The 27,064-nt window shown below is 41.2% G+C and overlaps 1 protein-coding gene across 2 annotated transcripts in view; it reads right to left on the minus strand.

Moving 5' to 3' along the window:
• The window catches only part of Tbx15 (T-box transcription factor 15), a 105,863-nt gene that overhangs the window by 19,287 nt on the left and 59,512 nt on the right, over window positions 1-27,064 (minus strand). For both annotated transcript variants that reach the window (XM_021657420.2, XM_021657418.2), the window contains exons 3-6: window positions 24,870-24,971; window positions 23,020-23,191; window positions 21,873-22,040; window positions 11,836-11,900 (exon numbers count right to left, since the gene is read on the minus strand). In XM_021657420.2, the coding sequence (XP_021513095.1) occupies window positions 11,836-11,900; window positions 21,873-22,040; window positions 23,020-23,191; window positions 24,870-24,971 (507 nt within the window). The remainder of the gene's footprint in view (window positions 1-11,835; window positions 11,901-21,872; window positions 22,041-23,019; window positions 23,192-24,869; window positions 24,972-27,064) is intronic.

Here is a 27,064-nt window from a genome sequence, read left to right on the forward strand (position 1 = left end):
TTTTTACTCAAGTGTAACTTCTCTCTGTACTATGTGATGAGACTACTGTGAACAAAGAGAGATATAAAATATGCTGATATGGTCCTCTCTCAACAGGAGGAAGTCCATGGCTAAAAATATTCTAAGGTAGCAGAGATTTTGAAAACATAAAGATGTAGTCAGACAAGGGGAAAACTTAGGAGATATAAAGGCAAAAAAGACACAGAGTATTTATCCTGAAGGAGTTTCCTCTTCAATTAAAAAGGAAAACAGTATGAAAAGAACTAGTTTGTGAACTGTATGATACAGTAGAGCTATGTAATTGGTGTTATGAAGCATTGAGCAAGAAGTACTTAATATACCTGGGAAACTAAAGGAAGATTCCACAAAAGTCATCTCTTAGACCTCAATATTAAATGACACTCTCAGCAATCTTGCATTCAGAACAAGAGGTAGCTTTTGTAGCAGAGTCAACAGTGTGTGCAACAGAGTAGACAGTAAGTCAACGTATCTTCCCGTGTGGAAGGGAAGATATGCTCTGGGCACTTGACACTGAAGCTCTGTGTGAACAATGAGGATTTGTACAATTGGCACCCAGGCCGGATCTAATTATATAAGCATATCTCCACATTCTTAATCTAGCCTGGCTCCCTTAAGGAAAGGTCAAACCTTCCACTACTTTGTGGAATCAGCTCCAACCTCCAGTTATTTAAGACCACAAATTAGAAGTCTATAAATTGTTTAAGGACAAACCCATCAAGTGAAATTTGGCTTCACAGGGTACAATTACATCTACACAATGAAGAAGCTGTTCTCAATGAGCCTCCTTCACTGGTATGGAAGAATGAGAAATCGATGGAAATGTGTTTGAAATTGAATTCAAATTACTAATCACGTGGTGGTCCCCAGGTGTTCCTTTCCAACTGTCCTTCTTAGAGTTTTGATAAGTTGTAATGTCAGTTCCAGGGCATTTTCAATGTCTCATGAATAATTAAAAATTTTATCACTCCTAAACAGGCTAACTAAAGCATTAAGTCCCTTTGCATTTGACTGGAATAATGTGACTTTGGTACTATGAAACTCACACAAGAGACAAGTGAGCATTCTAGTTAAGAGCTTAGATTCTAAAGATAGACTGTCTGGCTTCTAATTAAGGCAACTTTGGCTAAGGTATGTAACTTCTTCATGCCTAAGTCTCTATAGTTATAGAATAGAGAAATCTCCATTATCTTACAGTAATTGTGACTTAATAAACACAGCTTGATTGAAAACAAAATTTATCAAGGCAAGTGAGAAAGTATCATGAAAAGTTGGTCATCATTGCTATAACTCAAGCAAAAGAAAGCCAGACATTCTGCTCAAGTTGCAGCCTGCTCCAGCGGATACATGCTTACTTCCCTGGAATTCATAGCTCTGTTAGTCCTCTGACTCTGGGTAAAATGTAGGAGTTCCATGTTACCTAGTTCCATTTCCCATTTTCTCATCAGAGAACCAAAAGTGTGTCCCTCAAGCCCCTGTAGGCCTCATTATCTTGCAGATTATTTCAGACTCCAATATACTGGCCATTAAAAAAACGTCACTGTGTTCAATGACACCATCCTTGGGAAGGAGCCATAGATAATAAAACAATTGCCAACATTCTCTGGCAAACACATATTGCCAAGAGGACAATGGTGAAAACGGTTCATGACAAGAGAGGGAGAACAAATAATAAGGCAGAGAAAAGTATTAAGTCCTGGCTAAAAGGGATGATGTGACAAACAGCCATGGCTTGGGTGAATACAAGAAATACAACTGCCAATAGAAGGAGGAGGATGCCAAAATCTAGTACAGGGCCAGCTACCTTGAATGACAAATGCACCAGTCCCTGAGAAGAAGTCCAACACTGATTGCCTCCCTAGACCTACTGAATGACAGAAGTCAGCCATGCCAGGGATAACAAGAAGGTATGCAAAAATCTACAGAGGCTTGTAAAACTGCCAAGAAAGAGCAGGATGAGGTTGACTGGGAAACTGCAGGCAATAGCCCTAGAGGGGACAAATGAAAACACAGCAATTGAACGTGAGGGGGACACTTGGAATGTATTGACAGTTGAGAAAAAGCAAGTGGTCAGCTCATTGGCTCTGAGCTTGCTACTTGAGACTCATGAACAACAGGGAGCCAGAAGAGGTTGGAAGCATTATTTCAGCTACCCTGCCTGCTTTGCCCACAGAGGACAGTGAAGCCATTCTCTGGATGCTGTCAAAGACTGGATGTGAGAATTCTGAAGCCAGTAGCTCAATATTCAGTTTTGCCATCAGCGTAAAAGGATGCACTGTTGAGGGTACCTGACCTCTGAGGTAAAAATAAACAACCTGGCCCTCGGTTAACATATGAAATTATCATTACTGTTATTTTGGACTTAGAATTTTAACAGCTAGAAGTAACCATAAGATCGAATTGTACCAAGTCACTGGTGTTTTGGCTTTTTAACTGTTAAACAGCTATTTATTCTGCTTACCTAAACAGATGGATAAGGATGAAGGTAAGATGTGCATTAGTTGTCTCAGACAAAGCATGCTATTACCATATGTCAGCTGGAGTAATCTACTGGTACCTTCCTCCCAAATATCCAAGGAAAGTCATTTTAGAACTAAGCAAAAATGAACTGGACTGGCGTTGATGTATAGCTGACTTCTATTTGTCTCTCCATAAATTGTTCACATTAACACTCCACTTTCTGCTGAGCTGTGGACCTGTAACAGGGGAGGGCTCCTGTCCCAAACTGGGGAAAGTGGTTCTTCATTCCATAGGCATGGCCTTGGAACAGTAGCTGCTAAGAGTAGGGTTTAGGAAACTCTTTATTCTCAAATACTGTTTCTACCACCACTAAAAGATTTCTTCCCTTAGGTTAAGTAGTGACTTTGCTGAACATCCTTTTTCCAAAATGCAAATCTATCCACTCCCATGATGCACCACCTATTATCCCCTGAAATATTGTGCATACAGGAACAAGAATTACAAAAGACTTCCAACAGCCACACTCACAGCAAACATATTATTAGCTCAGAACATTCTGAGAGCAAAAACAGACCCAGAATTTCTCCTGAACTTCATGTCTTTCTGCAGGTCCTACAAGAAAAAAAATCTGCTTTAAAACAAGACAACAACAAAACTGCTTTCATGTGTAAATCAACCTCCATGACACATGACTCCTCTCTGACTACACAACTTTCAGATTAATGTGCTCTGACTCAAGCCTCCAATGATGGACTCCATAGAGAAGAATATAACTTCCTGCATAACTCCAACTAAAGAAGGGTCAATCTACCTGGGACCTGGCATGGGCTATCAACAGTAGCTTCTAAAGTGCCATGTCAGCTAGACATAGATGGAGAAAATCACGGGGGCTTGCAGTTGCCATAGATTCAGTGAACTGGCATTAAAGATCAAATGCAAGGTCAAAGGCAGAATGAAGGGTACCACAGGAAAGAAGCCAGCCTGTCACCATGTAATACTTTTAAGAAAACTTCATAGAAGAACACTTCACTCCCCAGACAGATCCTAATTTTAATCCTCTCTTTTTTTATGGATGTGTTTATTTCTGAGGAAGTCTCTGGGAATTCCATAAAATTCCTCAAGCATACTTGGGCTTTTTGTGAAGTCTTGGCAGCCACCTCTAAGAGACAAGGGTTTCACATTATATGTGGCTTGAGAGACCCACAGAGCTCTCTTTTCCTCCATTCCCTTGGCTCCTCCTTCTGCAGGCAGCATCTGTACAGTTGTGTCTCCCTCCAGATGAGCAACAAGAGTCCTTGAGGGAAGATGTATCTCCCAAAGTTACTTCTGGACTCTGAAAAAGTGCCTCTTCCTTTCAGATTCATGATTCCTCTCTTGTCTTTGGTTCATGCTTACCAGTAATGCAGTCACTCTCAAAGGCATAATTTCACTTCTTAGTTCCTTACTAGGTTCCTTACTAGGACCTTGTTGAACCAAACCTCATTCTGCCTTAGCTCCACCTCTGGGAAATTCCTCATTGTCTAAGACCTACAGATATGAAAACTTGTGGGTATCCTTCTTCAGGGATCTAGGAAGCACAGACATACCTGATCTCTAAGATATATCATATGATTTCTTGGATGCATGTATCTAAGCAACAATTTGGTCAAATCAGAGTCTAATAGAAGTACACAAGCTCAGATTTGCATCCAAATTGCCCTTAGTATCCAAAAAAAAAATCCCTTTTTCTTTCCTCTCCTTGGATATCTAAACTAGCTTGTGGCTTCTAGTCTCCTTGATTTGCCAGGGGTTGGAATGAGCCTTTTTTATTTTATTTAATAATTTCTTATTATTTCTTTTCAATTTATCTCCCACTCAACAATGCTATTTCATAACTAGTGAACAATTTTCAATTTATTCTGTACACCTGGCACTGTGAGGAAAGGGATGTCTGTTGAAAAACTACAGTTCTGGATTCCTAACTCAATCAAGAGAAAGGCACAGGAACCTAACACAGCAGAGAGTAAAACACAAAATTGTCTGGAGATTGTGATACAAGTGTGGGGATGAATGAGAGGATCTAGATTCCTTTAAAAGAAGCTGATTCCTAACTCTAAAAGCCTTTCTCAGCTAGAGCAACACCCATATGCTCCCAGGAGCCTACCCTGTAGCAGGCCTCCAGCTTGACAAAGAGATGTCCCTCCCCAGTGTCCCTTCTTGTTCCCAGCCCTCTCACCTCTAACCCCCATTTTCCCCACATCTGATCTCCACCCTTGTTTCCCTCCCCGTTCCATCTCCTGCCCAGTTTCCTCTCTTCATTTGCTTCTGCTGTCTATTCTAGTTCCTTCTGAGTGACCCTCCCTTGGGCCCTCCTTGTTACTTAACTTCTTTGGGTCTGTGGATTGTAGTGTGATTATCCTGTACTATAGGTCTAATATCCACTTATTAGTACCATGTGTGTCTTCCTGGATCTGGGTTACCTAGTTGAGACTCCTGGCCAGTGAAGACTGAAGTGATTATCTCCTAGCCAGGCAGGACTAGTGGAAGGATCAACAACCCACCAACAAAACCTGTGAACCAAAAATTACCCTGCCTACAAGGTATAATGAGGGAACAAAGATAGAGGGAAAGTCCAAACAATAACTGGCCCAACCTGAGACCCACCCATGGTAGAGAGCAGCCCCAGACACTAATAATGATACCCTGCTATGCTTTCAGACAGGAGCCTACTTGACTGTCATCTGGGAGGCTCCAGCCAGCAGCAGATTGAGACAGATGCTGGGGCTTGCAGCCAAGCATGGGGTGGAACTCTGGGGGGTCCTGAGCTTGGGGAAAGACGTAAGGACCTGGAGGGGACAGGAACCTCATAAGAAGACCAACAGAGACAACTAACCCAGTCCCATGGAGGCTGACGAAGACTGAGAAATCAACTAAGGAGCATGAGTGGTCTGGACCTTGGCCTCCTGCACATATGTGACCAATGGGTGGATTGCTCCTAGTGATTAGGTGGAGGGGGGGGAGCTGTTTCTAGCACGGACTCTATTGCCTGATTTGGGATAACTGTCCCCTGGCAGGGCTGCACTGCCTGTGTGCAAGCATGTCCTAGCAGCAACTCCTTTCAGACCCTGCCATTAGAACAGTCCCTGGCTTTCATGAGAAACAGAAGAAAAGGACTGGTCTAGGAGCCAGGAGCACTTCTTAGAGATCTCTTTACAAAAAAAAAAAAAGGCAAAGAATGGCAGCTAGCGTGTCAGCCCTTGCTCTGTGCTCTCCGGTCATCTCGGCCACACTCTGATGGGACTCAGTGTGAGCACCTCACAGGCCCAGAGACTCACAGGCAAGAGGCGCCGGAGAAGAGTGTACAGGATGGTTGCATCCTCCCCATCTTCCCTCTCCTCCCTTCTCCAGCCTCTGGGCTGTGCTGGGATGGATTGAGATCGACAAACCTGAACGTGTTTTGGTTTGAGGTTTGGCAACCTCTGTAACTCCAAAGTATTCCACAAATGTTTTGTGTTCTGCGAAACCAAAAAACATTGGCCAAGCACTTTCCCCTCTAATTTTTAAGCCCATGTGTTTTTAAAGGAAATGTAATCCGTATGTTTTAGTAACATTTATATGCAACTCATCAAGCCATGTTCCTCCGCATGAGTCATTTGATGTCTAAAATGCATGTGGGAGAACAGGAGTTGAGAGGAACTGTGTTAGCATGAGAAAAGCCACAGATGAGAGGCTGGACTGACACTGATACACTGGTCCTGATGAGAGCTCAGAACCAGGTCCCAGATTTGCAAGCCATTCTCCGTACACTAACCCATCCTAAGCTTTCTCACCTATGTGATGACCTTAAAAGTGCTTGCTCATGCCAGACCCTGCAGTTAGCTGGCGAGAATTGTCGCTAGGCAGCTAATGATAATCAGGTGAATTTGAACTTTTGAAAGGGGAAAAAATATTCAAAACCTTTATAACATGCCTTAGCAAGTCCATTATAATGTAGGTTTCCCAAAATTCTGGAGGAAGAAGCCCAGACATTCTCACCCCATTGTAAGACACAGATAGCACATGCCTCCTTCACCCACTGGAAAGGCTCAGCTTGGGTTTCTGGCCTTGGTTAGGGAGTCCTTGTTCATCAGGGAGTATGAAGTGAACGGTGGCGCTGCGGCCAGCACTTTGTAAGATGCAGGTTTTAAAAGACAGAGAAAAGTGAAGGATGAGCCCCCAAAATGGTAAGTGTTCGTTTGTAACTGAGGCAGTTACTGATAGTCCTTAAAGTAACCTTCAGGCGTTTTTATTTTATTTAATTGACACATGGTATATAGCTATTTATGTGCTGCAGTATGATAACTCAGCATGTGTGCACAATATGTAATAAATAGTCAAATCAGGACAATATTTTCTTCTCCTTAAATACTGCATTTCATTGAAGCAGGAATTTTTGAATTCTTTTAGATCTTTCTAAAATACGTGATAGATTATAAACTTCAGTTATCCTAAAATGCCGTGGCATATTAGAACTTACCTTCTTGTGTCACTGTATTTTGGTATCTGCCATTCTTCCTTCTTCTGTCCCTCCTCACTCTCTCCCTCTAACTTCCAAAAAACTGTTCTGCTTCCCACTTCTACAGAAATCAGCCATTTTAATTTCTGGATATGTACTATGCTACATGGCTTTTTGTGGTGGCTTGTCTCACTTAATGTTTTTTAGTTCCACTGATCCACAGATGACAGGATTTCATTTTTAGTTTTTTAGTGTGGCTTGCAGGCTCTGCTATGACATAAAAAAATAAATGTTATAAGAAATAAGTTAAGCATTGAAACTGGCTAAGCTTGGCTTCAAAGCTGGGCACCCTGCACTATCATGTTAGCAGCCTGTCCTTGATTTACCCATAGTTATACTCTCAAGGAGTCTTACAAAGAAGAGTAACCCTCCAAGCAGAACAGAAAACTCAGCATCTTCCCTGAGGAGCTTGACATGCACTAGCCTCCAGGAGGACCTGCCCTCAGCACTTCGGTAAGAGGCTCTCAAATCTTCCTGGCCAGTGGCAAATCCTTCAACACTAGACAGTCCTAGTCTCAAGGTGGAAGGAAATGGGCCTCAGTTTCTGCATCATACATTTAATGTTGGTCAATACAAACTATTTTGTCATACCTGGGCATTTCCCATCCCATGCTGCTGAGAACAGTTATAAACAGGGCCTCATTCCACAGCCAAAGAGCCTCCTCCATATGCAAACACAACACATGTCTCTCCTTACACCTGCTTTCTGCAAACCTCACTCCCTTCCACCTGGCCACCCTTCAGAAACAATTTCCACTCAACCTCCTAAGTGATGTTATCAAAAATCAACCTGTTTTTTCTTGCTATCTATGCAACATGAGCAAGAACATTCTAGATGGTAACTTCCAAGGACGATTACCTTCTACTACAGCTTCCAAGAGTAGGGTGCCTACCGACAGGAAGCACTAGCTGAGGAATTAAAATCAACCGTGGAATAGGTATTTGACCAAATACTCCTGATTGCAGGGCTCCAATGGAAGACAAAGACAAAGGGGACTGGAGAGGGAAGAAAAGCAAGACATTAAGGATCCATAAGAAAACACACATGTGAAAATAGTAAGTACTACTAGATCCAGCCCCCTTGCCAACAAAAAAGGAAAGGAATAACTGAAAAAAATAACATGGCCATGTTTGGCCCTGGAGACAGATATTCAGTGACAGAACAGAAATTCTTACCTTGGGAGATGGACCTTTCTAAAAATATACAAAACACTACAGACTTATCAGGAAAAAAAATACAGCTAGCTGTTCATGCATATAGTTACACTGGCATTTTAGGAGCCCACAGACCCTAAAAGCCACGCAGAACTCTAAGCTACAGGCTTTGATTACCCTCGCCATACATTTCCTACCTACCATGAGTGTTCTGCCATTTTTTAACAAAACACCTTATAACCAGCTAGGTTTTCAAGAAGCTCAGAGAGCAGAATTTTAGAAATGAAGAAAAAAAATTATTTTGGTGACCTGGACTATGAGTTAATGGTGGTGGTGGGGCATCTGAGATAGAATGAGGCTATGTTTTTTCTTTATTGGTAGGCTTTGAAGATGAAGGCCTTTGTGGAACAGGAATCTCTTGATCACTGAATTCTAGAGTATTCTACCATTAACTTTTACCTAGGCCACATTACTTACTGTTATCTAAAAAGTGGAAGTTTGAGTGAATTTTATATTTACCTAGTAGATATGAACTTATTTTGAGGCAAACAAATTTTATAAGAACCTAAATGTATGTTGAACATACAGTTTGAGTTCAGCTTTTAAAAAGTGCTTTCACAAAACATTTTTTGAAAGAAATGGGCATCATGGTGGTTTGTAACATACATCTGCAATACAGTGAAGTGTCACGTGATGAAGAAACATTCTGGAAAACACCACTGGGGAGTTTAGTCCTTGTACAGACACTACAGAATGTCCTTACACAACTCTAGACACACGCCCACTGCACACCTTTGCGCATGGGGCCTGATCGTGCTGAAACACTGTCTGCGGTGCATCGGATAATGCCTCACATATTTCATGGAGTAGTTCTAAATATAAATGGTTAGTTTATCCAAAAAGTGCTGCAGAGAGAATACCAAAGATAATTTCTGGCAATCTGTTGTCCAGATGTAAAGCAATCCTTGCAGATGATGAAAGAAGTCTGATGTCTGGTGAAAGTCAATCCCACTGCAATGCCTGTGCTACATGAGGCATGGGCATCCTGCTCCTTCAGTCTGAGTTGCCCGGATCTGATGAAACCGCCTGACTGGAAACTGTGGCCATCTTGGGTGTCTCCTAACTTGCCATAGATAACGGATTTTAATTTTATGTAGGAAATCATTTAGAGAGAAAAAAAAAAGTATTGCCAGACAGAAAAACAGTAAAAAAAAGTACAGTCTAGTCTCTAAGACACTTGACAACACACGAAAATGATCCTGTGAACAGCTGGCAGCTCCTGGACCTGATGGTGCAGGTCATGAAGAAAGATGGTGTTCTCCCTCATCACTGAAACTTCTCTTTGCTCTAACAGCTGGAGACCATTGCAGAAAACCACAACTGACCAAAAGACAAGAGTTGTAAAGCAAAGGCCCACCTGATACCTCTAACAGCCCAACTCCCACACCCAAGGCTCAGGGATCAGTTTGAAAAAGGGGATGGGGAGATTCTAAGAGCCCAAAGAACAGTAAAGTTGCTGTGTCTCCTAGAGATATCAGAGAAGCTCCACACATGAAGTCTCAACAACATGGCTACCTAAACATGATATGAATAAGGACAATACAAATAAGCACCCTAATGTGGAAGAAGGAAAGCTCACAGCCCCCAATCAAGAACTACAGGCCAAAAGGAATGCTGAGAGAAGGAGAAATAGTCCCTAACCCCAGAGACAAGCACACCACATTTTGGTTATCTAATAGCAAATGGTCAGCCATTAAAAAAAATCCATACAAGTAACATTATACAGACTGAGCAGGTTGTATGTATATATTTAGAAATATAAAACACAAATGTAACAACTAAAGAAAAGGGAACATGAATTTTAAAGAGAGGGTACATGGGAGGATATGGAAGTGAAAAGAACGGGAGATATAATTATATTATAATTATAATATATAGATTTCCAAAAATATAAATTTCAAAAAACCAGAAAATTTATTTTTTTTTAGTTTTTTTGAGACAGGGTTTATCTGTGTAGCTTTGGCTTTCCTGGACTTGCTTTGTACACCAGGCTAGCCTTGAACTCACAGAGATCCTCCTGATTCTGTCTCCCGGGTGCTGGGATTAGAAGGCATGTGACATCACACCTGGCAAACATTTGCTCAACCATGTTTGTAGCAGCTTTATTTGTAATAGCCAGAAGCTGGAAACAACCCAGATGCCCCTCAACTGAAGAATGGATGCAGAAATTGTGGTACATCTATACAATGGAATATTACTCAGCAATGAAAAATAAGGAAATCATGAAATTTGCAGGTAAATGGTGGGATCTGGAAAGGATCATCCTGAGTGAGTTGTCCCAGAAGCAAAAAGACACACATGGTATATACTCACTCATATAGACATACAACATAGGACAAACCCACTAAAACCTATGCATCTAAAGAAACTAAGCAAGAGAGAGGACCCTAACTAAAATGTCCAATCCCCATCCGGAAAGGCAAAGAAGATGGACATCAGAAGAAGAAGAAAACAGGAAACAACCTAGGAACCTACCACAGAGGGCCTCTGAAAGCCTCTGCCCTACAGACTATCAAAGCAGATGCTGAGCCTGATGGGCAACTGTTGGGCAGCGTGAATGGAATTTTAGGTAAGAACTGGGAAATAGTAAGAGCTGGAGAGGACAGGGTCTCCACAAGGAGAGCAACAGAACAAGAAAATTTGAACACAGGGAACTTCCCAGAGAATCATACTCCAACCAAGGACTATTCATAGAGATAACCCAGAACCCCTGCACAGATGTAGCCCAGGGCAGTTCAGAGTCCAACTGGGTTACATAGTAATGTGAAGAGGGACTGCCCCTGACATAATCTGATTGGCCTGCTCTTTGATCACCTCCCCCTGGGGGGGAGCAGCCTTACCAGGCCATAGTAGAGGGCAATGCAGCCACTTTTGATGTGAACTGATAGACTAAGATCAGAAAGAAGAGGAGAACCTCCCCTATCAGTGGACTTGGGGAGTGGCATGCATGCAGAGGGAGGAGGGAGGGTGGGATTGGGAGGGGAGGAGGGATGGGCTTATGGGGGGATGCAGAATGAATAAAGTGTAGTTGATGAAAAATTTAAAAAAAAAATTAAAAAGAAAGAAAAAGAAGGATGGTAATCAAGAAATACCCCCTTACTAAAGTCAGAAGTCTCTGTGTTTGAGGGGACCATTTCCCAGGAGTAAAATGATTGCACTTGTCATTACAAAGTTCAGCTCATAAAGGTAAGTTTTTCTGAAATCTTTTATTCTTCAGAAATGTAAAGTCTATGAGACACCACTGTAGCCCATATAGTCATTTTCAGATACCAGAAAAATACTCGAATCCATCGATAACAGTAAATGACCATGTGCCTTCCTTTACATGGACTGAATCACAGAGCATAATGCAGGGGGTGAAAACAGCATGAAGGATTTGTTGTGGTAATTCAAGTTGTGTGAAAAAAAAATTAGAAGCTGTGCCTTTTGTGGGAGGGGACTTGGGGACTCTTGGACAAGTCACCCATTTCTCGTTCCCTGAGTCAATGGAGTTGCAGAGTATGGAAACATTCTCTGGGAACCGGAAGCCAAGAGCCACCAATGAGCTATGGGGAAAGTAATTTCATCAAGAAAAGAAGTCAGTGAGTTTCTTGTCTAAGTATTCTTACCTGTTTCTGCCAGAATCTCTGAACCCTTTAGCAAAAGGGTTTCGGTCAATTTTTAATCTGGTGATCTGAAAATAAAGAAATAAATATCAGTTGTTTTCATATTAGCTGATTTCCTTTTGTGTTACTCCTAGAAAATTAACAAAAATGACTCTATTAATAACAGCTGTTGTTTTTATTCCGTTTCCTTTTAGTCGGAGATTTAAATTTCAGCTTGACAGAAGGCTTGGGCCTGGCACCCAGATGTGTGACTCACTTCTTTCTGACAACCAAGGTTTGCCCTGCATATGACTGTGACCTCACTTCTACTCCCTGTCCTTGCCCCAAACTAGCGACAAACTTTGCCTGCAGATGGGCACAGCAAAAGAAAATTGAATAGTGGTGAGATCCATGGTTGGTGACACACAGTAGGCACTTCGGGAATGCTTGCTGAATGAACACCTGAGTAAGTGAATGAGTGATGGATAGACGGTTACATTCATCAAGTCAGTCCAGTAAAGTACCAACAGGCAATCAGCCTGAGGGAGTCAAATAATTGGCTACATTTCCCATTCAACATAATACATGCCTTTCCTGCCACCAGAAATTGCTCATTTAATGACCTGAAATGTTTGTAGAAATGGCACAAAAAGAAACTCAGTTTTTACCCAGAGGGGTGAGTTTCCTTGAATATAAACTTGAATGGGACCACATGAAATGCATCTCATTCAGTCTCCAAGACTCATCAGAAAATCAGAAGCAGCAAAGAAGCTGGCTGCTTCTTTGGCTCAGCAGGCTGGGCAAGGCCAGTGCATACACTTGGGCTGGCCTCTTGGCTAGATCCTCAGAGTCCATTCATTTTTAATCTCCTCTTTAGTGCATCGGACCTCTCCACTGCATCCTATCTTAGTCCCAGAAACACCGACACAGTTGAATATATCACCCTCGTGCTTCTAGACTAGAAAATGCCTTAGACAACATGTTCCATATGAGTCCTAGTGTTTCTGCTTCCAGCCTTGGTCATGGGAGGCATTTTGATACCTTTGTGTCTGAACCAGATGTAAATGACTTGCTCTACCCAAGCCACAGACACTCAGGCTTCCAGAGGGCAGCACGCCTCATGTCTCATCTTAAAATTTTAATTTTACACCTTCTTCAAGATCTGGCTCTCCTGGCATATCTAAGGTGAAGACATGGAGCCCTTTAACTTGCTGATCCCTAAGAGTTTTAAGGCTACTTTGAAATTTTAAAATTCCAAATTTGAAAATGTTTTATGAAATTATTTTCCTCATATCTCATTGGTGGGTCTTGCTCCTGATTCCCAGAAAATGCGTGCCTAGTCTGCAATCCTGAGAAAGAGAAATGGGTGATTTATTCAAGAATCACCAAGTTGCTTCCCACAAATGACACATCTTCCCAATTCTTTATTACACAACCTAAAGGCTGGGGTGTGCTCAAAAGAATGAAAGGCACTCTGCAAAAAGCAAATCTAGAAATGCAGAAATCTCATTGTTTAAGCAAAGACAGATTGCTGCTGACTGTAAGATGTATTCTAAGACAATGAAAGTTGGCTCCTCTGCTACAGATCTTTCCTCGTCCTTCTTCCTCCTTACCATGGCAGAGTGGAATTTCCCAGAGCCACAGCCTTTAAAATGTCTTTAAAATGCAATGTGAGATTCCCACAAACAGACTCTGACTTGAAAGCGCCATGCTGGCTTCAAGGTTATTTTGCTCCCTAAACATTCCTTGCCTCTAGAATGGTGCACTAATAATGTAGCAAAGGCAATTTTACATCTATTTTATAGACCAGAGCAGGAGCCTAAAGGTTTGGCTTTCTGAAGTTCAGCGTCTGCCATGTGAATACTGTATTGAATTTAAAGAGTGTCACTGCTTTTCTGTGTTTGACTTAAAATCGGTTCTTTCTTCCTCCATAACCTACCGCAATAAACCACACACCATATTTTCTTTTCAAGTTGGGGTTATAATATTTTATTTTCTCTTTCAAGTTGGCTTATCCTGTCCAACTCATTTATGATAGTGGTTTCTGATATACAGTTGCACTGCCGTGTTTGGGGTTCCTCCACAGACCCCTGTAAATATAATGACATTCTGGTTCATGGCCTGGAAGGAATAGTTGAAAATCTGTTTCCCACAGCTGAGTGTAGCCCAGGTCACAGGACCTCTATGGAAATTTAATAGAAAGGGGCCAAAGATGTCGGTGAAATAGCACTCCTATACTTGTTCCAACGGTTTTAATGAGAGGTTTAGGAAGATTTATGAAGAGTGTAGCTGTGACAATTGCTATTCATCACATATTTTTTGTATGCTAAAAGTGGCCGGTGACCCAGGTGACATTTTGGTAGGTGCTCAGCATGTGGCTGCACTGCCTCTTTGCTCTCAAAAGAAGCTTATAATCCAGAAGAACAAAAGGCAGGCATGTGCAATAGTAAACATTAATCATAATTAGGTTCACAACAAAAGCAAATTAGTCTAAAAACTCTGTAGGGGAGGCAGACCTTGAAGAATGTGTACAATTTAACTTTCAATGGGCTTGCTGTCCTCTGGAGGACAAGGATGAAAAGATGGTGAATGTTCATCAAGCAGCAGTTGAGAATCACCTCCCTGTCCTTCCCCAGTGGAGACGAAGGGTAAGAAAACAGTTGGATTTCCTGTGCCCCAGTCTTCCCATTCAACCTGAAACCTAAGGGGTGTGGCTAGCAAGGTGACTCTGCATGTATGTGTGTGTATGTATGTATGTATGTATGTTGTATGTATGTGGAGGTGGCTAACAATGACACAGACATGCTACAGACTCATCAGGAATCAAGCAGAGGACTTAGATGAGACCTAGAGGAATGTTGGGCCAACAAAGAGACCCAAGAGGCAGAAAACAAAATGCTCCTTCAGCATTTTCCTCACAGTGTATCAGCAGCAGGAACCCAACAACAGATGCTTCTCAGCACCACAATGAGCCCAGAGAACACATAGGAACCCACAAGCATCCATGAGAACATATAAATCTCATTTTGACCCCTATGTGTGCACCATACAACCAGAGGCCAGAGGTTCAGTGTGGGAAGAGGGAAGTAATTTGTGCACCCAAATCAAAACAAGTTATGCTAAGAGACCTAAAGTCAAAATAGAAATGCAAAGGTATGGATTCCCCTATCCTACTCCATTGCAGGGAAAGGCCTGCAACATACATTATATGTATATTCCCCTCTTCACATTATATACATACATGTGACATGTATGTAAATATGTGTATACACATACACTCACACATATGTGGAGAGGGGAATGAGAAAACATTTGAGTGATTTCCAACTCCATGCCATATTGCTTTACCAGTGAGATTTGAATATGTCTTCTCACCTTCCGGTCACAGGCCAGGTAGTTTCTTCACTAAACTACTCTAAGTGGTCTTGGAACTGCCCTTCTTCCTTCTACTTCCTATCCAGTCTAAGCAGCCCTAATTATCTATATTTACATATTTCTGCAGCATGCTGGTTATTCCAATGACTAGCCCTGCAGAGTCACTCTACCCTCCTTGACCAGCCTTGCAGGGACAGCAGGCTCTGGCTCCGGCCCAGGTGCCAACACTAGCACATTTCTCTACCCTTGTCTACAGGCCCCAGCCAAAATTAACTGCAGTCCACACTGCAGTGTTTCAAGCCTTCCTTCAAAAGGCTCTTTACAATGCTCTCCTCCTTCACTCCTTACACAGAGCTGACTTCATACTAAATCTCAGCCTAATATCTGGGCTCAGGAGACAACTCCCCTGCCTGTCTCTTTTGGTTTTTTTTTCAACTTAAGATGCCTTTAACGTACCTTTCCTCTTAATCCAACTATAATCATGTTTGTTTATTTTTTTCCACATTTACTAAGTGACTGTTCGTCTGTGTAACAGGCAGGGTCTACATCTATTTTAATTGTTGTTTTATTAAGTGGAGCCTGAAATGACATGCATTTGGCAACTAGTAGGTTTTTATTAACTGAATGGATGGTTATGTGGGAACCAAAGATCACCAAACCCAAAGCAAAGACAAGGTTGAGCAATTCTACACCAAGGCCTCCCTCAACCCCAAGTTCTGTTTGCATTCACTTCTGCATCGCAGACAAAGATCATGAGTGTGTTTTCAGCTAGGATAAGGTCTATTAGTAACTTCTTGTGCTGTTGAATCTGTTCAACAACAATTATGTTCAAACACTGTCCTATGATAAGAAGATGATGTGGAAAATGCAGAGGCCATCAAAGCAGTGTTCTCCACAGATTTTAATTTCCTAACCTTAACATTGTTCTGTCTGAGGTATTGAAGAGAAAAACAAAATGAGGTGTTTGTGGGCTTGTCACTATGAATCTCGATCATTGTCATTGCTTTTGTTTTGTTTTGTTTGCCTGGTAACACAAAGCACTTAATTGTATCTCACAATGCATGGTATGGACTGGTTCTAGAGGAGAGGAAACCTGAAGACGAATATGATTAAATAAAAGCCAGGCCAAAAGAGCCTCCTTGATTACTGCTCTTAGTTGTTCTTATTTTTTTTAACCATACAGACTGGAAGACTTTCCATCAAGAAAGAATTTTGTTTAAAAAGCTACTTGAGCTAGTGTGTTCAAATTAAAAGAAAAAAAAAAACTTCATTGGTCTCATTGCAAATTAGAGAAAAACGGGCTGGGCAGTGTGGGATATAAGAACTGACTCAGAACCCTGTTGGATTTGCTTCCACACACCTGGCAGTGCTTTCAGAAATGCTTTCTTCTCCCTGTAGCCAACTCTCATCAAGAATAGGGCTGTTACCTGGGGATACCATGGCTGTGTTTTTTCTGGAATCTAGTTTTCTGCTTGGGGAAAAAAAAATCAAGTTTCAGCCATCTTCTCCCTCAGAGAAGACAAAGACCACAGTGGAAATTTCCTGATTATTCCACAGGGATGTGCTGGCATCAGCATCTTTCAGAAAGAAAAAAAAAGAGTATTAAGTCACCTTTATTCCCAGTCTACCAACATACTCTCCATGATGAGATTCTGGGAATGGTATACCTTTCATTTTCACAGACCTGCCAAGTTGGCATTCTGAAAGCAAATATTAGCAATAATTACTTCAGTGTGTTAGGAACTCTGAGAGTCTGTAGATTGAGAAGATAAGTGTGAGGAAGGGATGGAAAGAGGGAAGAAAAGTATAAAATATTGCATAAGCGTAAAAATGTTTAGTTCACACTTCATCATGAAAGAAGCAGGATCCATAGCAAAGTCATAATAACTGTTGCTCTCAGGGATGCAGTCACTCATAAAACATATGCCCAATGCCATGCCACCAAGCAAATGTAAATATTTTAAAATTATGGAAGCATCCTTCACCCTAAATAATGGTTTCTTTAGACTTTCATAAGCTGGGCTAATTCCTCCTCCAACATTTGAGGAATCGAAATTTATGTCCCAACTTTTTTTATTCTACTAAGCATAAAAATTAACACCTAGTTACTCTACTGGTATCACTATTCATAAAATAAGTAACATTTTTTGCATCAAAAAGGTAGACATGCCAAAATAGAACAACATGAGTATTTGTGGCTATGTTTTTTTTCAGTGAACTACAGAATATTTCTCCCCAGACACTGATGTTAATTCAGACTCAGATATCAATTTGCAAATAAGAAAAGTGATTTACCAAAGCAGTGCAGTCCACCAGCTGCAGAGTTTAGAACTCACAGCCCTACACTTCCAATTGGCATTTTCTAGCATATCATATGCAATGTTTAATTGTTTTAAAAAGGTACCCACAAATGTGAGGAAGATTAGATTCAGCCATACTAAGGTCCTAATATGATGAAGGGTCATGAAAGAGGTACAGTGTCCCAGTAGGACTATGAAAGCCAAACTCATTTACTAACAGGAAATAAGGCTACAGGAAGAGGTTGGTATTTTCACCTAACTGAAAGGTAGAAGGAACACAGATAGAAAAGGTGGAAGAACAGGTACATTCCTGGAAAATTACCTGTAATAGTAAGGCAGTCCGAGTTCAATAGTAAAACTTCAGATAGATCCCTGCACTCTTGCAAGTGTGTGGTAGGAATAACAGGAAATGAGCTTAGAAATGAAGCCATGATTGGCCATAAAGGGTCTTAATGGAGAGACTTGAGGTTCTGCATTTTGTTGCTCAGGCCCTGAAGCATCATTGACAATTTGTGACTTATAAGCGATGGAGACGACATTGTGCTTTGGCAATCTCTTTCTAGTGATGATGTGAGGTGGTTGGGGAGACATTCAGATTGGGATTTAAGAAACCCAATAAACCAATAGGAAGCTATCTTGAGAGCCAGGGCGCAGGGAGGGCAGGACAGAACAAGTGCAGAAGCAATGAGATTAGAAAGAATAATATATGTCATAAGAAGAAGCAGAGTCAAAAGGAATATTTGTGAGGAGATCCTGGCATCTAGCCTGAAAGAATAAAGACAAGTCACAAAGGACAATGTCTTAATGTCCTGAAGACGAATAGAAGACTTTAGAATGTTTTGTTTGTCAATAGCCAAAGACCAAGTTTCTACATCTCAAGAATGGGCCTGATAAAAATATGATCTAGAATATTACAGGAACCTTCTAAAATGCTACAAACATGAGAATGCTGGGCTGCCTTGGGTTAATGTCAGGACATTGCTCTCAGTGCTCATTGGTGAGGGGAAAGAGGAATAAATGATAATTTCAGATCTATCAACCATCCTTGGAAAGCATAAGATGACCCAGACAGAGAAAGTGTCTTTCTCTACTTTCTCAAGTTGACTTCGATGCTCACAGAGCTGGAGGACTCCAATTCAGCCCTCCAAGTGTCTAATCTATTGCTGTCTATGCAACAGGACTCAACTCTGCATTAGAAACACCTACTAATTCTTGAGCTGAGTTCAACTCCTTCCACCAGGCTTCCTTCACTGTGTTCCTCTAGACAAACTCCTAAGCACAACCATTGACTTCTCTTCTACATGGGCCTCCTAAACATTTCCCTTAAAAGTCACATGATAAGCAACTTTGTCAAAAATATTGTTTTCATTCTAGAACATAGAGGTTAATAAGAATACAGCAATGAGAAGATATAGCACACACACACATACACACATACACACACACAAAACAATTTCTGCTCCTCAGAATCTTCAGGAAAAGTCTGGAAATTATTATTATGTAGCCAGTCCTGATCTACAGGATGCAAGCTTCATGGAGCCCTATGGGAAGGACCTGGGGTTGTTTTGTTTTATTAGAAGGCACTGTATTATATTAAATTACATCTACACAGCCAAAGGAAGTATTAAACAATCATGCTGGTTGATTTATGCAACGACTGGGGACTTGTTAAATAGGCAAAAGCTGTTACCTCGATCTCAAAACAAGGAGAACTGAGTATCACCCATCTATTTTGACCATCATCACATCGTGAATTCATCAACTTCACATGAAGGCCAAGATCAAAGCAGTAACCTATTCACCATAATCCCCCCACGAGCCAATGCACCTTGTCCAAATCCCAACAATCTACTTTTCCCTAATGACCAATTTATTCTTTCAACTTCCCTCTGTTCCCTACTTTCTTCCCTATATTTCTACACCTAGCCATATGGTAGTGTTGGCTGATTCATAGACACTCTCTCCCTACCCCACATAACTCCATGAGGCAGGCATATTTGTGGATACAGGAGGGAAAAGTTGAAAGGAGTTAAGAAACCCATTCAAGGTCACACAATTTGTCAGCGTGTCAGTCAAAGTCAAAGGAGTATACTGGCTATGGAATCTCACATTCTTAACCATGGCACTTGTCCCACCCCAGTCCACCTGCAGACAAAATATACACCTGACTAAAATGTACAGTGGACCTTTCTACCAGAGAAAATGGAGTAATGAAAGAGATACCAGGTACCTGTATTGAATTCCCCCTTCAGTGTCAAAGCAAATGGAAGCTTCTGGCTTCCGGGGGTGGGGGTTAAAATAACGGCTCTTATGGCCTGTAAAATCAAACTGGATGAAACAGGTTTTTGTTCATTGGTCAGTAGTCTGAATTTTTCTGCCATGTATGTCTTGAAGTTTAAATGCTTATTACCAGAGCACGGCCTTCAGGGGAAAAAAACAAACAAACTACTAATTAAAGCTGTACCTGGACTCATGGCCCCTCTCTTCTGAAACACAGTGAACCGTTTTTCAAAAGGCCATGTGCATATTGTTGCTATATTTTGTATAAAATTTTAAAACTTCACTGAAGCTCTCTATACAGCTTGCTCTGACCTTCCAATGCAAGAAGCTTGAAAGTATTTAGTGATTTAAACATCACCCAAATCACACTCATGTTCTTCCCCTACCTTAGATAAAACGTAACATCTGCAAAATAAAAGCTGGACTTAGGAGCACTGTACATGTTTTTGAAAATAAAGTTTGACAATCAGAGAACTTAATCTCAGGGAGTAAAGAACCTCTACGGAATGTTACCCAGATAGACTAAGAAAGATAGAAAGATCCTTTCCACATGAGATATAGATTACAAAAAACCCACCACCGTCACCTAGCTAGTACAGAGAAAGCACTTGGCAATTAGCAAATGTTTTTCTCAGTTTCTTTGGGCACAAAAGAGAGCACCTAGTTCAAAGGCCGTCAAAGGTAGGTTCGTTTGAAAGGTCATCGTTATAAGTTCTTTGTACCTCCAGTCAATCCCAAATGGAAGGAGGCTAGTGTATAGGTTTAATAAACTGAAATCTCCTTTTTTTAGCCGATGATCCATTCACTGCAGGCATTCTACTAATTAGACAATTCGACAAACATAAAATATGATATAAAAATGGTTTGACTGTACATTTTAGAGGACTTCATAAAGTAAGATCACATAGATAAATTCATCTAGCCACCCTCTTCTACAAGCAAAACTGAGTAATGTTTAGAGTAAGACAGTAATGCCATGTCATCGCCTCTGCTCCTCTCCTGGCCACATAGCTTCTATGTGAGTCTGGCTGGTTCCCACGCATGTGTCAATCTCAGAAAACAGATCAACCCTACAAACCAAGAAGCTCTCTGTCCCTGTGGTTATTCCACTCTGTTATCATTGTGTATTTACATGTTTTTCTCTTAACTAAAGCTCTTGGTAAGGAAGTCATCTTAACTACTCTATCAACCAGATGGGAACCTAGTAACTTCTCCATACCTACAAGTCAATGAACGTGTATATGCCAGAAATGAACTGTGGGAGACCCATGGTGTGGCTGTTGATTATGCACAAGTGCACAGAGTCTGGAAATGAAGTACCGAGTCTTACGGTTTAGAGGCCTAAAGGCTTTCAGGTCACATGGGAGAGAGACACACACAGAAATCTTCAGATACAAGAAAGAACAAGAATCAGTCCTGCACAATGAGATGTGGGAAAGATAACGAACATGGAGAGGCATGAAGACAACACAAGAACTAGGTGCTCCTGATGAAGGAGCTTGTTCCTGAGCTAAATGTAGACCATGCCAGCTGTCACTGGGCATCACCATACTGTCATCACTAATGCCTCATGTGTGCTGCAAGACTGGTGTCTCCTCCCATGGGAACATGACCCACAGAATCTGCTCAGCAGAGCTCATGGGGGAGCACAGAGATTGGAGCAACCATCACCAACCCTGTATGGGCCTGAGCTAGGTCCTGTCCATATAAGTATGGTTGTGTAACTTGGTGCTCTTGTGGAACTCCCAGCAGTGGAAGTGGGTGTGTCTCTGATTTTTTGCCTTGCTCTTAGGACTCTTCTCCTCGTAGTGGGTTGTCTTATCCAGCCTTGATGTAAGAGTTAGCCTAGTCTTAGAGTAACTTGTTATGACATGTTCTGCTGATGTATCTGGGAAGCCTGCTCTTTTTTATTTCTTTATTTTGAAAACAAAGAAGTAGATATAGAAGAGAGAGAAGCAAAGGAGAGTACTGGTTGCTATTGGGATGTTATGTGTTAGGAAAAAAAAACAAAACTGGTGTCTTGCATTATTACTTTTCTATTTCATTGAGAAGAACTCCTCACCAAACACAAGCTGACGCTTCTTTGAAAGCACAGCAACCTCTTACCTGCTGGTTCTGATAGGCCGTGACTGTGGTGAACACAGTCTCAGGAAAGTTGAACGTTTTCACGCCATCTCCCACAGGCACAGGTTTGGTAGGTGAAAGATCACTACTGAAGTCTTTGCGGATCACATGGACTCGGGGCTGATATTTATGCATTGAGTGCAGAATGATCTGAAATGGGGAGAGGAAACTTTATGCCGGGTGTGACATTAAGGCTGCTGTATCTTTTCAAACTCACATGCAAAATAAAACACAAGATGGGGAGGACAGGTTAAGAGTGAGATACCCTGGGGCCTAGGGACTAGTGTAGTCAATTGTGGCGAGAACTAAGCCTCTGGATAGCATTACCTGGATACATATGATAGGCTATACTCATTGTGGATGTCAGGTGTGGTTCTGCTGACCATCCATTCTCGTGTTCAGGCAACACGCCACTGAAACTTCTCAAACTCTGCCATGTCATGTCTTCCCCTCCACTTTCTGTTTTCCAGCAGGTTCCCACGTTGCCTTCAATTTCTACACATAGTTGTCAGCACTCATTGAATTTGTAGACATTCATTCATGTCACTGAAGTGTAAACGGCATGCCTGTGGTCTTCCCACCTCAGAAAATTGCTATCTCCTTGAAGAAAATAGCAATAGCAACCAAGATAGATGCTGGCAGTGACTGAAAACTCAGTACAAAATTGATTGCCAGAGATAAATTAATAACCTCAATGGCTTCAGTTATACTTAAGACTTATTTTTATAGATTCAGTATTCTTAACCAATCAGCCAAAACTGTCATTTGCTTTTCTCTCTCTCTCTCTTTTCGGTATTGCCTTGTGAGTTATTCAACTGAAAGTTGTGATTCTTTTGCCAGTGTTTAATCTGCTCTGTGTTTCTGTCTTAGCTCCTTGACTGGACTTTGAGTCCCTGGAGCAAAAAGATCTTCATCTGATAAATATAAGCTGATACAAAGCAGATGTTTGCTAAATATTAAATTTGTAATAAATGAAATTTAAGTGGAGAAAAGAGAACCCTTTATGCTTAGTTACATAAAAAGGCATACAGATTGTTATTTTGCCTATTTGAAGGAGCCTGGGGCTCATAAGCTCTAAAGCAAAAGGGGGGAAAAGAGAGGACAGGGGAAACTGAGTTCTATCACTCACATGTCCTTGATCATCCAATTCATTGTTGGTCAGCTTGAGTTTGTCAAAACTAACCACCTGTCTCATCCAGGTGTCTCCAGAAGCTAGGGAATCCGGGTGGATGTAAACCCGTGGGGGCACAGGGGAGTCAGCGTTGCCAGCCACCATCCACTTGGAGCTATGATACACATATCTGAGACACAGAGGGAGAGGAGAGAATTTAGAGACAGATGCTTGAAAAAAATGGAGGCCCAAGCAACAAGTAAAGAATGGCAAAAATAAAATGGAGACTGTAAATGAGAGAAACGGAAAGGTAGATAATCAGAAAAAAAATGAAATTGAGATGGCACGGGACTAGGGTGGGCTAAAGCATGACAGAAAGCTATTATGGCTAATGATCAAAGCCACAGCTCTCGTGAGAAAAACACTCTCTGAGCCGCTTTTCTTTCTCCTCCCTCCCTATGCCATGCACCCCTGTGTGCACACAGGCATCCTGAATCCATGTGTCTAGCTAAAGAAAAAGGTATTTTACTGCAACCTTTCACCTTTCAAATGCAAACCATATAATCTTTAGCCACTTGCTCAGGATTTTGTTCCTTATTAAAAACATCTTCCATATTGTCCTATAAAAAGCAGCCATGTGCAGGGACTCTCCAAGCCTCTCCCCCGTTAACCATTTCCTTGCTGACCCTCTGAATTCTATGGGGCATTTCTACCAGAATGGAGGGCTTCCTACGTCAGTGGAACCACTCCCATAACCACCATCAGAGATTCCTGGTATTCACTTTAATAGACTTAGTTTGGAAATTTTTCGTTGTTCACATCATTTTCCCACAATGCCCCTGTACATGAGATATTGATGGTAGCAAGGAAAGTCTGTTTTCCAGAGCATATCAGTTTTCTTGCGGGCTTCATATATCTGGCACCTCCTTATGTTTCCAGTCTAAAGGACTACCTGGGTGCTGAACTCTGGCCAACAGAAGCACTCAGCCTAACTTACAGCTGCCAAGATTCTCTTCACCTTGCTGGAAGCATTTTCTCTTCTAACCCCTCCCATATAGACCATGTCCCTCTTGACCAGCTCTCTCTTCACACTAGTACAGTCCTGACTTCCCCATCTGTACTTCACCTCCAAGTTTACAGGCTTGGAGCAAAGTTCTCATAAGTTAAACATTTCAGGAATCACCACTGATTTGACTGGGGTCCCAAGACACTGAGCAGGCCACCATTGTTTTATAATAACAATATATATGCCATCAAGGAGACTTGGAGGCTACATTGAGATGATTCTGAGATAAGGTTATTTATCAGACTCACCTACACTCATATTAAGGACTGTTGTTCTCATGATAAGATTCTCTTCTTACAGTCTTTCCAATTCTCTTATTTGTTTCTACTCATCTTTTTAAGAGTTGCATATCAGATGTGCAATTGAAAACATCACATTGGTCTACTGCCTTCTGGCAAAAAAAGCACCCTAAATTCCAACTCGTTTATTATTTTGTAAGATACATCATTCAATGTGTTCATCATTTTAGTATAACCTCCCAGCCTGGCCTACAAAGCAAGTCCAGGACACCCAAGGCTACACAGAGAAATAAACCACCATAAACTCAGTTGATTTCAGATTCAAGAAAGAGCCACCTAATTTTTGCTCCTGTTGGGGACCTGTAAAATCCCATTCTTTCCAGAGGCCTGAGGAGAAACTGAGGACACACTTACTAAGCCCTGGTTTCCTACCTTTCGTTTCCTGTCTGGTACTCTACAACACAGACCGTTGGCATGTCCTCTGCTGTTATTCACCTAAAAAACTTAAAGAACTGCCTTGGGATATTGGTGATGCCTACAATTCCAGATTCCAGAATCCTTACCTGTATCTTTTATTATCCACAGGCACAATGTCCATTGCTATATAATATTGCTGATGTGGATCCAGACCAGTGATTTTCACTCTCATGGCGGGAAACATCCTCCTGTGAAGATGAATAAGGTCGTGAGTACAAGAGAAAGGGAAAATAAGCTTCAGTGAAAGGTTAGAATGCTTTCTCATTGAGAGTGTTAAGCACATCAAAATCCAATATTCACTAATTCCCTGAGTTGGCTAATTATTATTTCCCTGTAAACTATGATGAAGACTTATATTGCTGAAACAGCTCCTCTTCTTAGCTTAAACGTAGCCTACCTCATGATTCACACACTCAAACATTTCATACCTGACTCTGCTTTATATTTAATTAATATTTTAGTAGTATATGTGAAATACTTTACTGAGCTTATTTGAAAATTATCACTGAAAATTAATTTCTCAAAAAAATGAAACAAAATGAATACACTGCTAGTGTCTAAACAAAGAACCACCAATGGCCTTTTTTTTTTTTTTTGTACATAAAACTGGACAAAGATTTCTGCAATTTCTCAGGCTGTCAACGTGTGTGTCAGAGGAAGGACCCTGTGGAATAAGGAGCAAATACCAAATGAAGTCTAGTGGCCTCTGGGCAATACCTTGCTTCCACCACAATGGCTTGTTAAACTTGCCAAAACAAGTGAGGTCAGATGTGGCACTTTACAGCTTTTCTCATAACTGAAGGGAGAAGAGGGCATAGTCCAAAAGACGTATTGGATTTCAACTAGTCTAGAATGAAGTTTGCCATTTTTCTCAAAAACCCCAAGAAGAAAGGAAAGACACCAGGCTTGTTTGCACCAAAGCAAACACTTAAAAAGTGCTCAGTTCAAAAATGTGGATTGCTCTGAGTGTGCTCTAGGGTACTTGTACACAAAATGCTACATTAAGCTTAGCCATCTGGGGCTAGTTAATAGAGCTGAATCGACCATGGTGCTAATGAGGTCAAGGTCACAAGCTTGAGCCACATGTGGCCTAATTGGCTTTGCTCCATTTCACGGCCGTAGACCATGCCCTGACCTCAGACAGCCATCTTGCAAATGTGTGCGAGGCTGTATGTACAACGCTCACACTCACTCCTTATTCAGGAAAAGTAACCCATAAAGGAAACAGGTTTCTGGCAGCAAATCTGTGCCACGAGAATCACACTGGAGAGACAAGAGACCTCTGATAGGGATGGTGGCACATTCTGAAATAGTTGCAACAAATGCATAGGGGTTCCTCTTTTCACATTTGATTATTTTCCAGTTGTTTTACGTTTTCTCCTCCCATCCTCACAACTTTAATTAGGAGGCCTTGAATGTTAGTCTTACCAATAAAATGTGATGAGCGGCTACATTTAATAACATTCACTGAGTACACACTTTGATCTACATTAGTTCTTCCAAACATCTGAGGACCTTAGTCTATACTTTTAAACACGGGTCGGTAATTGCCTTTTTCACAGCAATGAATTACAATCCTCCTCTACGTTTTAATTACAAGGAAGCATCTGGTGAGAGAAAGAGAAAACCTTCTCACTTACAAATGGAGGCGAGATATGCCTCCCCTTGACCACCTACCGAGGCTGTGCTATGCTGAAAGAAATAGATTTGGTTTTGCCTTAATAACTTCAAAGAAAGGGCACTTGATATTTTTAATTTGATATGTTCTTTGGAATAGTTATATAACCCTAAGTACACAAATTCTAAAATTACTTTGGGTAAATCACTCCATTCTTATCCTCTATAAAATAAAGCAAAGGCATTAGACTATCTCTCAACTGCCCAGCTGCTTTAAAATTCTGTATGAATTTTCTGAACTCTCCAGATATTGCCTGTTCTTTGTGTTAGTATTTTATACAGAGACAAGTCATAACTTGATAAAAATTAAATTATCTTTTATATATCATTAAGTGAGTTGTGTTTGGTATTAATTTTATGGTTAAATTTAGGTTAATTTCTCTGTCTTCTAAATCCATTAATCCCAACACACCTCTGTCCATGGTGCTGACCACATGAAACGGTTGGTGTTCCCCAAATTGAGGGCTCTGTACACTACAATCATTCCAAATCATCACTGGGATAGTTTGATGTGTAGGAAGCTATAAGTAGCAAATAGGATTTCCCCAATTGTAGTAAGGCATATAATTCTACCTACCCAACATAACTAAGAAAAACAGAACTT

Source organism: Meriones unguiculatus, chromosome 10 (assembly GCF_030254825.1).
Source record: "Meriones unguiculatus strain TT.TT164.6M chromosome 10, Bangor_MerUng_6.1, whole genome shotgun sequence".
Taxonomy (NCBI): domain Eukaryota; kingdom Metazoa; phylum Chordata; class Mammalia; order Rodentia; family Muridae; genus Meriones; species Meriones unguiculatus.